General features: G+C 44.7%; 1 protein-coding gene across 1 annotated transcript in view; it reads left to right on the top strand.

Moving 5' to 3' along the window:
* GTF2A1L (general transcription factor IIA subunit 1 like) overlaps window positions 1–15,030 on the top strand; it is a 75,317-nt gene that overhangs the window by 43,067 nt on the left and 17,220 nt on the right. The window contains exons 7-8 of the mRNA XM_044292487.1: window positions 9,270–9,509; window positions 14,065–14,154. Of these exons, the coding sequence (XP_044148422.1) occupies window positions 9,270–9,509; window positions 14,065–14,154 (330 nt within the window). The remainder of the gene's footprint in view (window positions 1–9,269; window positions 9,510–14,064; window positions 14,155–15,030) is intronic.

The raw sequence follows: 15,030 nt of genomic DNA, 5'->3' as shown, positions 1-15,030 counted from the left end.
GGAGGAAGGCTGAAGTACTTCCTTCCAGCCTGGGAGAATATCTCCAATTCCCCATGGGTTTTGGACGTAGTCTCATCAGGCCTAAAGTTGGAGTTTTCCACTCTTCCCCAGGAGGTGTTTCACATCACCAAAAAAGCCGGTCCAGTCCAAGCTCTAATACTAGATCAGGTAAAAATCCTTTTACAAAAAGAAGCCATAGCGTCAGTTCCCCTAGCAGAACAGGGAACAGGTTATTATTCCCCCTTATTTTTAGTCAAAAAACCAAACGGCTCATACAGAGTCATTATAAACCTAAAGGGACTGAACCAACATCTACTCTACAAACGGTTCAAGATGGAGAGCATAAAATCCACTATAAGTCTGTTACAGAGAAACACCTTTATGGCAACCCTAGACCTTACCGACGCGTACTACCACATTCCAATCTGCAGAGAGCATCAGAAATTCCTAAGATTTTCAGTACAGCGGGGTTCGGTGGTACTCCATTATCAATTCCAGGTCCTCCCCTTCGGCATTACGTCAGCACCAAGAGTCTTCTCCAAAGTGATGGCAGAGGTGATAGCAGATTTTCATCTAAGGGGCATATTAGTTGTGCCGTACTTAGACGACTTCCTTATAGCCGCTGCATCAAAAAGTCTCCTATTAGAACAGATAGAAATAGTGAAGCAGAGCCTAACAGACCTGGGGTGGCTAATAAACATAGAAAAGTCAGACCTCCAGCCCGAAAAGAGGAAGATCTTTTTAGGAATGCTGCTGGATTCAGGCCTCATGAGGACCTTCCTCCCACAGGAAAAAGTCCAGACTATCAAGCAGGAATTTATGCTGTTCCGCAGCAGATCAGGAGTGACAATCAGGTCAATAATGAAAATCTTGGGTCTAATGTCCTCAGCTATCCCAGCAGTAAAGTGGGCTCAGGCTCACTCAAGAACCCTCCAGGCTTTCATGCTCAGGGAATGGGACAAGAGCAAAGCTTCTCTAGAACGGAGAGTAAGAGTCCCTCAATATGTAAGAGACTCCGTAAATTGGTGGTTGATCAACCAAAACCTAAACACAGGCGTCCCGTGGCAGCAGACAGATGTAGTCACTATCACTACAGACGCCAGCAAGAACGGTTGGGGGGCCTTTTCAGACAGGTCCGTAATACAAGGGGGCTGGCAAGAAAATCAGATCCTAGCCTCTTCCAACCTGAAGGAGTTAAGGGCAGTATGGGAGGCCTTGAAGGCCCTTCACTCAGAAGTCCACGGGAAAGAAGTGAGAATACTCTCAGACAACACCACAGCGGTGGCCTATCTGAACAGACAAGGGGGCACAAGAAGCCCATCCTTGGCGAGGGTCTCAAGAGAGATTTTCCAGTGGGCGGAAAGAAACATACTATCAATATCGGCAGTTCACATAACGGGAGAAGACAATACAGTGGGAAAAGTCAGGGCAGCATGAAACTGCTGATGGGTTCCTTTTAAACAGGGCAGTATAATTTGGTGACAGATCAGCTTTAAAGGAGCATTTCTTTTTGTGACCTGTAAGGCTACTTTCACACTTGCGGCAGTATGATCTGGCGGGCAGTTCCGTCGTCGGAACTGGCCGCCGGATGCGCCGATCTGCCGCTGACTGAAAGCATTTGTGAGACTGATCCGGGTGCGGATCCGTCTCACAAATGCATTGCAAGGATGGATGGATCCGTCTTGTATCTTTTTTCACAATTTTACCGGTCTGTGCAGGCCGGAAGGACGGATCCGGCATTCCAGTGTTTTGAATGCCGGATCCGGCACTAATACATTCCTATGGGGAAAAAATGCCGGATGCGGCATTCAGGCATGTCTTCAGTTTTTTTTGCCGGAGATAAAACTGTAGCATGCCTGATCAGTTCTTTTCGGGTATAGAGCCCCTGTGACGGAACTCTATGCCGGATAAGACAATATTAAAAGGGGTTTTCTGTGAATTCAATTCTGTTGATCTCTCCCCGGGATAGGTTATCTATACTAGATTGGTGGGGGTCCAATTCCTGGCAGTCACGACCTAGAGATGAGCGAAGCGCACTTCGGATGCTACGTCCAAATCCGATTCACGAAAGAAAAAATTGTTATAGTACTGTACGGAGATTCGTCTCCCTAAATATTAGAATGTATGGGCTCTGATGAGCCGAAGTTAGCTATTCACGAAGCGCGAGACTTCCATGTTTACAGTTTTTGGCTGATGGTCTCTAGACAATACAGTGGCGGATTTTCTCAGCAGAGATGTCTTGAAAGAAGGGGAATGGTCCTTAAACCCAAGGATATTCCATCAGATAGCACGAACATGGTTCCTTCCAGAAATAGATCTGTTTGCCACGCGTCAAAACAGACAAGTAGAGAAGTTCGGCTCTCTGGCTTATTCAGATCACCCTCTTATAGTGGACTCTCTCTCCCACCCATGGCCAAGAGTAAACCTGTATGCCTTCCCTCCCTTTGCGTTAATCCCCAAGGTGCTGCAAAAGGTACTTCAGGAGAACCACAATCTGATCCTGATTGCTCCTTACTGGCCCAAGAGGTCATGGTTCCCTCTCCTAGTGAGGATGTCAGCAGGAGACGTGTGGCATCTACCAAACATCCCGGATCTCCTTCACCAGGGCCCAGTATGGCATCCCAAGACAACACAACTTCAGTTGACAGCATGGAGACTGAGCGGGAAATATTAAAAGGAAAGGGCCTCTCGGACGCGGTAATTTCCACAATTCTTTTTAGTCGCAAAAAGGTGACTTCGAGGATCTATGACAGGATCTGGCAGTCTTTCAGAAGATTTACAAGGGGGGGATTCCAGAGGTCCCCTTATAGTCACTAAGGTCCTAGAATTCCTCCAGTCAGGTCTTCAGAAGGGGCTAAGAGTAAGTACTATAAAGGTCCATATATCAGCCTTGAGTGCCTTACTTGATATAAAATTAGCAGACATAGACCTTGTTAAGAGATTTGTGAAAGGAGCTCGGAGAAAACAGCCAATAGTGAGGTCCACTGTCCCTCCTTGGGACTTAAATCTAGTCCTAGCAGCCTTATCAGACAACCCTTTTGAGCCCTTATCTGAGATATCTCTAAAGATGCTTACCTTTAAAACAGTTTTCTTAATAGCCATCACCTCGGCTAGGAGGGTGGGGGAGATACAGGCTTTCTCGTGCAGGCCCCCGTACCTGTCCATCAAGGATGATAGGATAGTACTGAGACATTCTCCCTCTTTTTTACCCAAGGTGGTCTCTAAGTTCCACTGTCTTCAGGAAGTGTCCCTCCCTTCCTTTGGATCCCCATCAGGCAGTCAGGAACAAAGACGCTTCCATAACCTGGATGTAAGAAGAGCCGTTCTTACCTACCTAAAGGCTACAGAAGATCTCGGGAAGACGGACAGACTATTTGTTCAGTTTGCAGGCCCAAATAAGGGAAACGCGGCAAGCAAAGCATCCGTTAGTCGATGGATTAGATCGACAATCTTAACTTGTTATGACTTAAGGGAGGTTCCTCCCCCGGCAGGCTTAAAAGCCCATTCAACCCGATCTGTAGCAGCCTCTTGGGCTGAATCAGCGGAGGTTCCGTTAGAACAAATTTGCCAGGCAGCCACCTGGTCGTCACCTTCTACTTTCTTTAGACATTATCAGTTAGATGTGTTGAAGAACAGGGAGTTATCATTTGCTCGCAGAGTGTTATCTGCTGTTGTCCCCCCCTGATATGGGATTCCTATGTTATTCCTCCTGTCGTGCCGCTGTGGGGGTGTTTGGAAAGATTTCAATTACTTACCGGTAATTGGTTTTTCCTCTAGCCCCCACAGCGGCACGGGGAATTTCCCTCCCAATGATTATTCTAACTTTTATTTAAAAAAAAAAAAAAAAAAGGATGAAAGAAGGAAAAAGTTGTTTTGTCTTTCTTGGAGAGTATCCTTGTCTAATTCTCAATAATACATAAAGATTAATTTTGTTGCATCCATTCCAGAGTTTTCTCGGTTATTTACTGGAGCAGGTAAGGGGAGGGGAGTATTTAAAGATCTCCACGTTGTTTCCTGTCCCTGGGGAGGCGGGGTATCCTCCTGTCGTGCCGCTGTGGGGGCTAGAGGAAAAACCAATTACCGGTAAGTAATTGAAATCTTTTGCAGGATGAGTTGCCATTTTGTGGTACTTTCTGTTGTGGTTTTTGCGAGGTTGAACAAAGATCCAGGGAGCGGATTGGCCATAGATAGGGATGTGCGAATCGACTTCGGATGAAACATCAGAAGTCGATTCGCATAATACTTTGTTTGAATACTGTACGGAACGAGCGCTCTGTACAGTATTAGAATGTATTGGCTCCTATAAGCCAAAGTTATTACTTCATAAATCAATATCTACTGTAAAAAAAACATTTCCCGAACTCTGGTTCCTTCACTAAGTAATAACTTCGGCTCATAGGAGCCAATACATTCTAATACTGTACAGAGCGCTCGTTCCGTAAAGTATTATGCCAATCGACTTCGGATGTTTCATCTGAAGTCGATTCACTCATCCCAAGCCATAGACCCTACAGGGAAAATGGCCACACAAGCCCTCTTCGCAGTCAGCAGCCGGGTACATAATGATCTGATCCCCTGCTATGCACCTCGCCAGCGGCTGCAGATATTCGCCCGGATTCGACTATCGCCATTCTCAGCTGAATACTGTGGTGCAGGTGGCAGTATTATGTGCTGCACTGTGGTATTTGCTTCTGATGGGGAGGTATTTTGTGCTGCACCATGGTGTTGCTGGCTCTGCCTGCCTACATATGTTGCCTCGCCTTCTGTCAATTTGGACCCACCTACAACAGGGGGCCACTTTTATTATTATTATTTTTTTTTCAGTGCCACTTTAAGTTCCCAGTCTGCTCCTGCCAGCATGCCAGAAGTCCATTGCAGTGTAGGCGATGTAGTGAGAGGTGCCCCTCCCTTGTTAACTATTTAGATGCTGCAGCCAGCATTAACTGCGGCGTCTGAAGGGTTCAACCTCCCGGATCTGAGCTACCTCCATTCCCAGCAATGAGAGAAGGTTGCCAGCGTTATAATAAAGCCAGGCAGAGGGGAACCGCCCAGGGGACACTTCTCTAAAACAGAATACAACATGGTTCTTTGCCATGAAGGAGCCTGTCGCTCCAGGGCAGCATGAAACTGCTGATGGGTTCCTTTTAAACAGGGCAGTATAATTTGGTGACAGATCAGCTTTAAAGGAGCATTTCTTTTTGTGACCTGTAAGGCTACTTTCACACTTGCGGCAGTATGATCTGGCGGGCAGTTCCGTCGTCGGAACTGGCCGCCGGATGCGCCGATCTGCCGCTGACTGAAAGCATTTGTGAGACTGATCCGGGTGCGGATCCGTCTCACAAATGCATTGCAAGGATGGATGGATCCGTCTTGTATCTTTTTTCACAATTTTACCGGTCTGTGCAGGCCGGAAGGACGGATCCGGCATTCCAGTGTTTTGAATGCCGGATCCGGCACTAATACATTCCTATGGGGAAAAAATGCCGGATGCGGCATTCAGGCATGTCTTCAGTTTTTTTTGCCGGAGATAAAACTGTAGCATGCCTGATCAGTTCTTTTCGGGTATAGAGCCCCTGTGACGGAACTCTATGCCGGATAAGACAATATTAAAAGGGGTTTTCTGTGAATTCAATTCTGTTGATCTCTCCCCGGGATAGGTTATCTATACTAGATTGGTGGGGGTCCAACTCCTGGCAGTCACGACCTAGAGATGAGCGAAGCGCACTTCGGATGCTACGTCCAAATCCGATTCACGAAAGAAAAAATTGTTATAGTACTGTACGGAGATTCGTCTCCCTAAATATTAGAATGTATGGGCTCTGATGAGCCGAAGTTAGCTATTCACGAAGCGCGAGACTTCCATGTTTACAGTTTTTGGCTGATGGTCTCTAGTCTATTAGAGGCTGTGTCACCCGGATCAACCCTACCCCACCAGGCATATAGCCTGGTGGGGTTGATGACGCTGACAAAAACGATACCTTTCTTTCTGCCTGTCTGTGGTCCGGTGGCGGAGAATGAACTTTTAAAAATATGCAAATGACGTATTTGAGCACCAGGAGGCGGGTTTATACGGTTCGAGCACCGCTCCAGCGACGCCCATGGTGGTCCATAATGATGCCCCCTGCCTTTAGATTGACAGCACTAGACCCTCTGGTCTAGCGCTGAGATACCGTGCGCAGTACCACACGTGCGCGCAACCTCTTCAGCTTCAGTCCCAAGTTGTGAAGCTGTGTAGTGTGCACGGGGTGCTGAGGCGCGGGATCTCAGAAATGTGCAACTATAGTGTACAAGACGAGTTTATTTTCCCCAGTTTATTGCATCTTTCAAGCTCTTAATACGTTATTTTAGCTGCGTACCTTTTTAATATTTTTCTTCCCCAGACCATTCTGTAGTTTGCTGGGATTTGTGCTGTGAGATCTGTGGTATTCAGCGATGCAGGCTTTAACCCAAGCTGACAGATTTCCATGTAAATAGTTTTTTTTTAGAAGCTTTGAGAAATGAGTCTGTAAAAATATATTGATTTCATTTTGTTTGCCTTTTTGTGGATCGGAAAGTGTCCTTATGGGCTCTTTTATTTCACTGTTTGCAGTCTGTTGGCTTGAGAAATTGGAATACGATGTCCCAGTGGCCGTAAAAGGTCCATTTAATAGGGCACGTGGATTAAATCGACACGGATTGCTTTCAGATTCTCTGCATAGAATAGAATATTTCATAAGAGGCAATGAAAGAGACAACGTACAGATTCAGTATGTTCGATGAGAGGTTATAAAACGGCAAAATGACTGCCTTGATAAGTGTAAAGTACATGGCCTGCCTGTACCAGCACAAAGGGAATCCAAACCGTACATCTGTGCGGGGTTGTTCCTGCAGCATGCCCATGGGTTTCTGCAAGCCTCAGATGAATGAGACAGTCGCAGAAAGATTACCGACAGATCTGCCACATGTGAATATACCTATGGCTGCAGTGCCAAATTCTGCACCAAATCGCGATTTCGGGTCGGAAACGCAGCAAATTTGCTGCCAATTTTAATGTCAAATCTGTTTTTATTGAAAAGTAAAAGCATATATATAGTACATACATTGATAACAGTCTCACTAAATTACACCAGTGCAAAAGACAGATTGTACAGCTTCACAATTAACACAATCAAGTATCAATTAGGCTTCTAGGGCAATAACCCGACAATACAGGCATGTGAAGACATCCAATCGTATCGTAATTTCTGATATCTCTAAATGTACATATGGAATATCTGGTGAGAACATACAAAAAGACACTAACAACACAAATAACTAATAGAACATATTAGTCCTGTCGCCTATGATTTTGTCCAATGCTCACTAAGACATTCCATCTACTGTGTCATATGACTCGTTCCAAAGGCATATTAATGAGGTTCAGTCAAGACCAGGCTCGATGAGCAACATATTCCCCCTTATCAGGTTCGAGCTACTTGGGGCGTGTGTGGTGGAATCATAATGTAAGTTTACTTTCCCAATACCAGATCCTTGCCAATCTCCTCCATATCTATCTTCTTAACATACTTTATCCACGGCTCCCAGACCTGCAAATATTTATCTCTTGTGTTATAAGTCCATCCCACTAACTCCTCCATTCTGCACATGTCACTCATTTTCTCATGCCACATCCTAAGGGACGGCGGGTCCTTATCTCTCCATTTCATAGGGACTAACAACTTGGCAGCTGCGATCATATGTGTAGGAAGATTCATTCTATTTGGTCTGAATCCAGCTAGGGGTAACCACAAAAGAACTAGTTCCGGGGTAAGTTTCAGGTCAACAGAACAAATCTCGTTGATCAATTTTTCAATATCTCCCCAAAACGCCTTCAAACTCGGGCAGAACCACCATAGGTGTGATATAGAACCTCTGTCCTTCCCGCACCTCCAACAGAGATCATCAGATACCAAACCCATTTTGAATAACATCTCGGGAGTTCTATACCACCTAGTGAGAATTTTTAGGGAGTTTTCTTGAGTCAAAATACATTTAGAAAACCCATGTGAATGAGTCAGGATATAGTTCCTTTCCCTATCATCCAGTATGTAGTTCAGTTCTCTCTCCCAAGCGCTAATATACGAGGGTATACTTTTGTACTTATCTCTCAACAGTTGCGTATAGATGAGTGAGATGCATTTCGGGGGGATTTTGGGAAGTAAAGTGTAGGATTCCAACCAGGTAGGATCTGCAAGCGGGACAAACTTGGACTTTTTGAGCTTAGTACACGTGATCTCAAAGTCCCTTACTTGCAGGAAGTCCCAATTGGCAGCATTTTCCCCTGCAAAGGAGGTATAGTAGTCATTCTGATGTGACAGTTTCACAAGATCTCCCAATACTGTCCCCGGAAAAGAGTTCCAGATGGGACCTGGTTCGACATATGATTTGTTCAGGATCTGGGGCAGCATTTTAAGAGGTGTTAGAGGTGACAATTTCCCCCTTCCCATGTTAAGCTCCTCTGCTCTACTACAGGCAATAACTGTACTTTTCGTGATGACACTGACCAGGGAATCTTTATCTGTTTTTTTGAAAGGGAACCACAGCATGTAGTCTGCTGAGTTTCCCATTAGGGCACGCTCCATCCCCACATGCAATGGTGAGGGTGTGGGCCTCACCAAGGCAATCCATCTCTCCAGATGTATAGCCTTTACATACTGCTCCACATCTGGGAGTGATATGCCTCCCTGTTTCTTTCTCCTAGTAAGTAACCCAATGGGAAGCCTAGCCTTTTTGTTCGCCCAGATATACCTCCCTATTATCCTCCTGATCTTAAGTAGATAATTGGCCGGTAAATACAGTGGAAGAGATCTTAGGGTATATAACAGCTGAGGTAATATGTAAGCCGTAATCACATTTTTCCTCCCTAACCAGGAAAGGAATGGCAGAGAACTTTTGGTGAGAAAGGTTTCTATCCTATTCAATAGAGGAGGGAAGTTTAGTCTGAACAGCAGGCCAGGATCACTAGAGATATTAATTCCTAAATGCTTGATAGAAGTAGGTGGCCACTTGAAGGGTGTCTTAAGTTTAATTTGTTGATTTGCTGCCAATTTTAATGCAAAGGGAAAAATCTATGGTAGATGTCTGCATGTGTGGATGTTACTGCAGACCCTCTCCATAGATCTCATCCACTACGCAGACTCTACGAATATTGCAAGTTTAGACATACAGGTATTGTATTCTGGTTGTAGGTGATGCAAGCCATTGGGTTATTATATATATATATATTTTTTTTTTTTTTGTTTGTTTCCTAGTTTTCTACTGAAGAGAATCAGATCCCCCCAAATGACAATACTATCATTCAGATTGATGGAGCAGGGGACACCTCGTCTGACGAAGAGTTGACGGCAGTGAGAGATGTAGATGAGAATGAGTTTCTGGGCATTATTGACACTGAAGATCTGAAGGCGCTGGTCGAGGAAGATTCTGGGTCCAACGAGTCCACCAGCAATAGCAGTGATGACGAGGATCTGGAGATAGATGTGGTTGAGGAGGTACTTACTGTACAGTGCATGTTTTTTTTTGTTTTCATACATTTATTAGAAGTAGTATATATAGTAACATATATAGTTACATTTGGGTTGTTGCTCTCTAAAACTGACCTGTTACATGAAATCTCCCCCCCAAATACACATGCATGCTTGGCCAATTGTGCATTTTTCTAATTTTGGAGAAGTGAGAGAGACGTTGCCAGGCTCCTTTTGGCAGTGTCTTATCTTCCCTGGGGAAAAAAGGGATTGGGCATGTTGAATCGAACAGTCCAATCCTTCCAGCATCTGCCATTTGGCACATCGCTATACAAATTAGACTAAAACCACCAGGATGTTTTGTGTATAAAGTGATGGTCGGTGGTGCCAGTGATAGGCTGTTGCCCATAGTGCATAAAATAGCACAACGGCACCAGTCTTCTTTTCTTTTGCCTTTTTATTGCATAATATAGATCAGTTCATGGATCCCTGGTCAGCTCTACATGGTTGTAGGACAGGCTCAGGATACGGAGCAAGGCCTCTTCTAGGACCGAAACGTTTTGGCAATGTGAGCCGTATCCTTCATCATAAGTGTTATACTTTTTGGACCCATACTGATAATTGAACTGATTTTATATTATGAAATAAAAGAGCAAAAGAAAAAAAGCTGAGTGCCGTGGTGATATTTTAGGCATGTTTTGTGTATACAGCGCCATAGACCGATGAGTGTGTGTGTGTGTATATACACTCACCTAAAGAATTATTAGAAACACCTGTTCTATTTCTCATTAATGCGATTATCTAGTCAACCAATCACATGGCAGTTGCTTCAATGCATGTAGGGTTGTGGTCCTGGTCAAGACAATCTCCTGAACTCCAAACTGAATGTCAGAATGGGAAAGAAAGGTAGGCTACAACAGCAGAAGACCCCACCGGGTACCACTCATCTCCACTACAAATAGGAAAAAGAGGCTACAATTTGCACGAGTTCACCAACATTGGACTGTTGAAGACTGGAAAAATGTTGCCTGGTCTGATGAGTCTCGATTTCAGTTGAGACATTCAAATGGTAGAGTCCGAATTTGGCGCAAACAGAATGAGAACATGTATCCATCATGCCTTGTTACCACTGTGCAGGCTGGTGGTGGTGGTGTAATGGTGTGGGGGATGTTTTCTGGGCACACTTTAGGCCCCTTAGTGCCAATTGGCCATCGTTTAAATGCCACGGGCTACCTGAGCATTGTTTCTGACCATGTCCATCCCTTCATGACCACCATGTACCGATCCTCTGATGGTTACTTCCAGCAGGATAATGCACCATGTCACAAAGCTCGAATCATTTCAAATTGGTTTCTTGAACATGACAATGAGTTCACTGTACTAAAATGGCCCCCACAGTCACCAGATCTCAACCCAATAGAGCATCTTTGGGTTGTGGTGGAACGGGAGCTTCGTGCCCTGGATGTGCATCCCTCAAATCTCCATCAACTGCAAGATGCTATCCTATCAATATGGGCCAACATTTCTAAAGAATGCCATCAGCACCTTGTTGAATCAATGCCACATAGAATTAAGGCAGTTCTGAAGGCAAAAAGGGGTCCAACACCGTATTAGTATGGTGTTCCTAATAATTCTTTAGGTGAGTGTGTGTATATATGTATATATACATAGCATAGTGCCCAATGGGCTTAGCTAATCTGAACCCAAATGCGCCTATCTTTCAGTGATTCATGGCTCCCTTGCAGATGCCTTTTTTGAAATATGCAAATGATGTCTTTAGTGCAATGAGGGCGGCACCGTTGCTTTATACACAAAGTGATAGAGAGATTAGATTCAATCAAAGTTGCTTTAGTTTTTCCTATAGATGCTCTGAAGCAATGTAAATTAGTTGCAGGTGTGCTAGATGCCTTTGCTTTGTTTGCTTCCATTTAGTTTTAGGTGCGTCGTGCCGGGTAACCTCATCCAGAGTATAACCACACTTGCACTATGCAGGGTATACTTAAGATCGGAGCAGCGGTTCTCATATTCTCCCATGAGGCCAGAAGCAGCCAAGTGATTAACCCTTTACTTTGAGTAGCCAAAACGGTTGCGTTTTAGCTTGGCGCATAATTTAATTTCAGCACCTTATTCATCATGTGCTTTTTAATGCCATTGTGACGTCTCCTCCACACGAAAAGACGTTTCCTCATCTCTCATCTTTGGTGGATTTGACATTAATATGGCCTCCAAATATTTAATTATTATTAATTATGCAGCGCCTTATACGGCTAGCTCCTCTGCGTCTGTGACATGACCACAGGGCACTCATGTTTAATATGCCCTGTATTTTTTTTATAAGCTCTTGATTTAAAGTGGCGGCTTTAATGCCTTTCATATGATTCTTTGCAGCCAATTCCAGTCCCACTAAATCGTCTTAAGGAATCAATTAATCTTATTGATTTTGTGGCGCTAGATACGTCTCCATGTAATAAAGGGCCCGACTGTCTCAGCCTGCCGCATATGTTTCTCCGGCTGCCGAATCCGCATTTTGGTTGTGCGCTGCTACACAGTGCCTTACGACCCTCCCGTAACTTTAGAAGAAAGATTTTGTTCACCTTTTTTCCCCATGACATTTAATTTCACTAGAATTATGCAATTTAAAAGAACACTAAACCTGGAGATAAAGTAAACAGTAAAGGAAATCAGAAGATAATGGAAGAAATCCTGCAGAAAACACTAAGGTTAAAGGGGTTATCTAACCCCTATAATGCCTCCCCAAATGTCCGGGGCCCTCACACAGATTGTACTTACCTCGCTCTCCGCCACCCGTGTGGATCCTGGTGCCCGCACGACTGCCGCTGCATCTCCCCGTTGCGCGAATGAAAACAGCCGGTGAACAGGCTTTCATTCTCATGGGAGTTGCTAGGCTCCGACACCCAAGGGCACTGCCCCTTGGGCTCTTTTTGGCTAAATTATGTATCAAAATAAAGATCTTTTTCAAGGGAAACAAAGATCGATATATCAACAAAAAGGTATGTCTGAGATACAGTAACTGTGATCTACTGGACACCAGGAGGGGTTTATAATGCAAAACCATGGTGACGGACTCCCTTTAACAACTGTTATTTTTTCAGGCTACAGACGGGATGTGGAGGCTCCTGCTCCAGCCAGTTGTCTTAGGGCTCATGCACATGACCGTTGTTGTTTTGCGGTCCGCGGTGGGAATGGCAAGCTCATAAAAGAACAGTCCTATCCTTGTCTGTAATCCGTTTTGACGTGAATGGTTCAGCCTATGGGCTGCAAAAAAATGGACACGGACAAAAAATACGCTTGTGTGCATGAGCCCTTACAGTCAGTCAGGAGGGGGGACATTGCTGAGCTCCTGGGAAAGAGATTTCTTTAGATCTATCAGTTTTAAATGAAATGAGATGAAATAGAAACCAAGAAAAGGAGCAGATGACGGGACATAATGCTGGGAATTTTTTGGGTGCATTTTTGATTAGCAATTTTTAAAGGGGTTTCCAGGAGGACTAGTTTACGGATTACCTAGCCTCCTTCAATATCTGATCCGTGGAGGTCTGACTCCAAGCCCCCCTGCAGATCAGTTTTTTTGCGATGTGTATTGGCCATGCCTGGGGAGTGCAGTAAAATTGTAAAAAAAAAAAAAAAATCGCAGCCAACTCCTCAATGTTGCAGACCATTAGTTTAACGAATAGCTGGGTGGTATAATGGGAATGTTTTTCTCTTTCCATGCTGCAGAAGTATATTTTATCCACGCAGGATCCTATCTGTAGAACTCCCTTAGGGTCTCTTAGTGTTCCTGCTGTGTCCTGGCCTCACAGATTTTTAGTGTGATTTTATTAAATGTCACATTTTAATCTCCCTTTAAGTGCAATAACATACCAACTGTCTAGTAATGCTGTGTAATACTAAACCGCAAAGCTAATCCATTATCCGCTATGAAGAAATGGCTGCAACCAATACAAATATTTTCTTTGGAAGAAATGTGATTTCAGGGGAATGTACAATCTCCTTTCTCAAATATATCAGTATGGTAAATCCAAGGAGGTGAAAGTGCATCCATGAGAAAAGAGAACCACAATCGCAGAGAGTTTACTATAATGCAAAATGTCAAATGGTACGTTACAGCCTGTGGATAAAACTCTGTCCTCGGGGGACAGTTCTGTGGCTCCCAATAAGACACCTTTGCCATGACACAATTAGACCACTAGGTACGCCTCCTTATTTGTTTGCGGTCCAATCTTGTAGCAAGAATACTTCCGTTTTTATCTGCCATAGTGTTCTACTGTAAGTGTCCGTAGATGTCTTTGAGAGTATACGGGGCAGCCAGAAGGGTAGTGAATTGCTGGCTCCTGTGGGAGGTTAGTGAGTGGCTTGGGGCACTTTTAATTTTCGCAAAATCTCTCTTATTGCAAATAACAAGCAGCACCGTGGATCCTTCACTTTAACGAATGTTGGTCTACATTTTTACGATCACCTGTTGCGATAGGAGTTGAAATTTGTGATACCGTTGTTTGCCTCTGATAGGTACCATTGCCATTTTCTGCTTTTATAGAATCTTAATATTCTTTTCTCTTCCTAGGATCCATTAAATTCTGGAGATGATGTGAGTGAACAAGAAGTTCCAGACCTCTTTGACACGGATAACGTTATAGTTTGCCAGTACGACAAGGTATTACAGCTGTTCACGAGCCGGGTTAACTTTCTGCTGGCAGCTCAATAAGTCAAGTGCTGCCATTGATGTGTTCATGTATAATACTAAGAATTCCATCTTAAAGGGGTTGTGCACCTCCTAGGCACTTACCTGCTTTCCATTGCTGGCTCCCCACGCTCCGGCCTCCTCTGCTCCACACGGGTGCCTAAATGTAAACTTCCAGTTTAATGCTGCTGCAACCAAGAGCTGCCTTCAATGGTGACCTACCCCCCGTTGCATCACGTGACCATTTGACATGATGCAAAGGGAGCAGGTCACCGCTGCAGCCAATTGACTGCAGCCAATTCAAACCGGAGGTTTACATCCAGGGACCCAAGCGATGCAGCTGAGGCCGGAGAGCTCAGGAGTCGGGAGCCAGCATTGGGAAGCAGGTAAGCAAGCCTCCCTTTGCAGGTCTGCCCAGGAGGGGGGATTATAGCAAGCACGCATAACTCCTTTAGGGTGTAACTGTTGTGACTGGTATTTTCTCGTGCGTGGCATTGGGGGACACAGCACCATGGGTATATGCCCAGCTGCCACTAGGAGGCTGACACTAGAAACAAAAAAGTGTTGGCTCCACCCAGGTGGGCTATACCCCTCTGCTAGAGCCAGAACAACTCAGTCTAGTTCTAGTGTCCGTAGGAGGCAGACATGACCTGCTAGCAGGTCCTTTTTCTGCTAATTTTTTATCTTTTATTTTTATTTTTATTTCTTTTAATTTTTTCCTCTACAGGTAGCAGGGGCGGCTCCATCGTGTTCCACCTTAGTTGTCCCCCTGCGGGCGCGTACTCGGTACCTTGCAGCCACCCAGTCCCCAACGTGACCTGCTTCCGCAGTGGATTCCGGCGGACCCAC

The sequence above is a fragment of the Bufo gargarizans genome, chromosome 4, assembly GCF_014858855.1.
Source record: "Bufo gargarizans isolate SCDJY-AF-19 chromosome 4, ASM1485885v1, whole genome shotgun sequence".
NCBI classification, from domain to species: Eukaryota; Metazoa; Chordata; class Amphibia; order Anura; family Bufonidae; genus Bufo; species Bufo gargarizans.
Note: the sequence above shows the minus strand (reverse complement) of the source record. Positions and strands in the feature narration are given on the sequence as shown.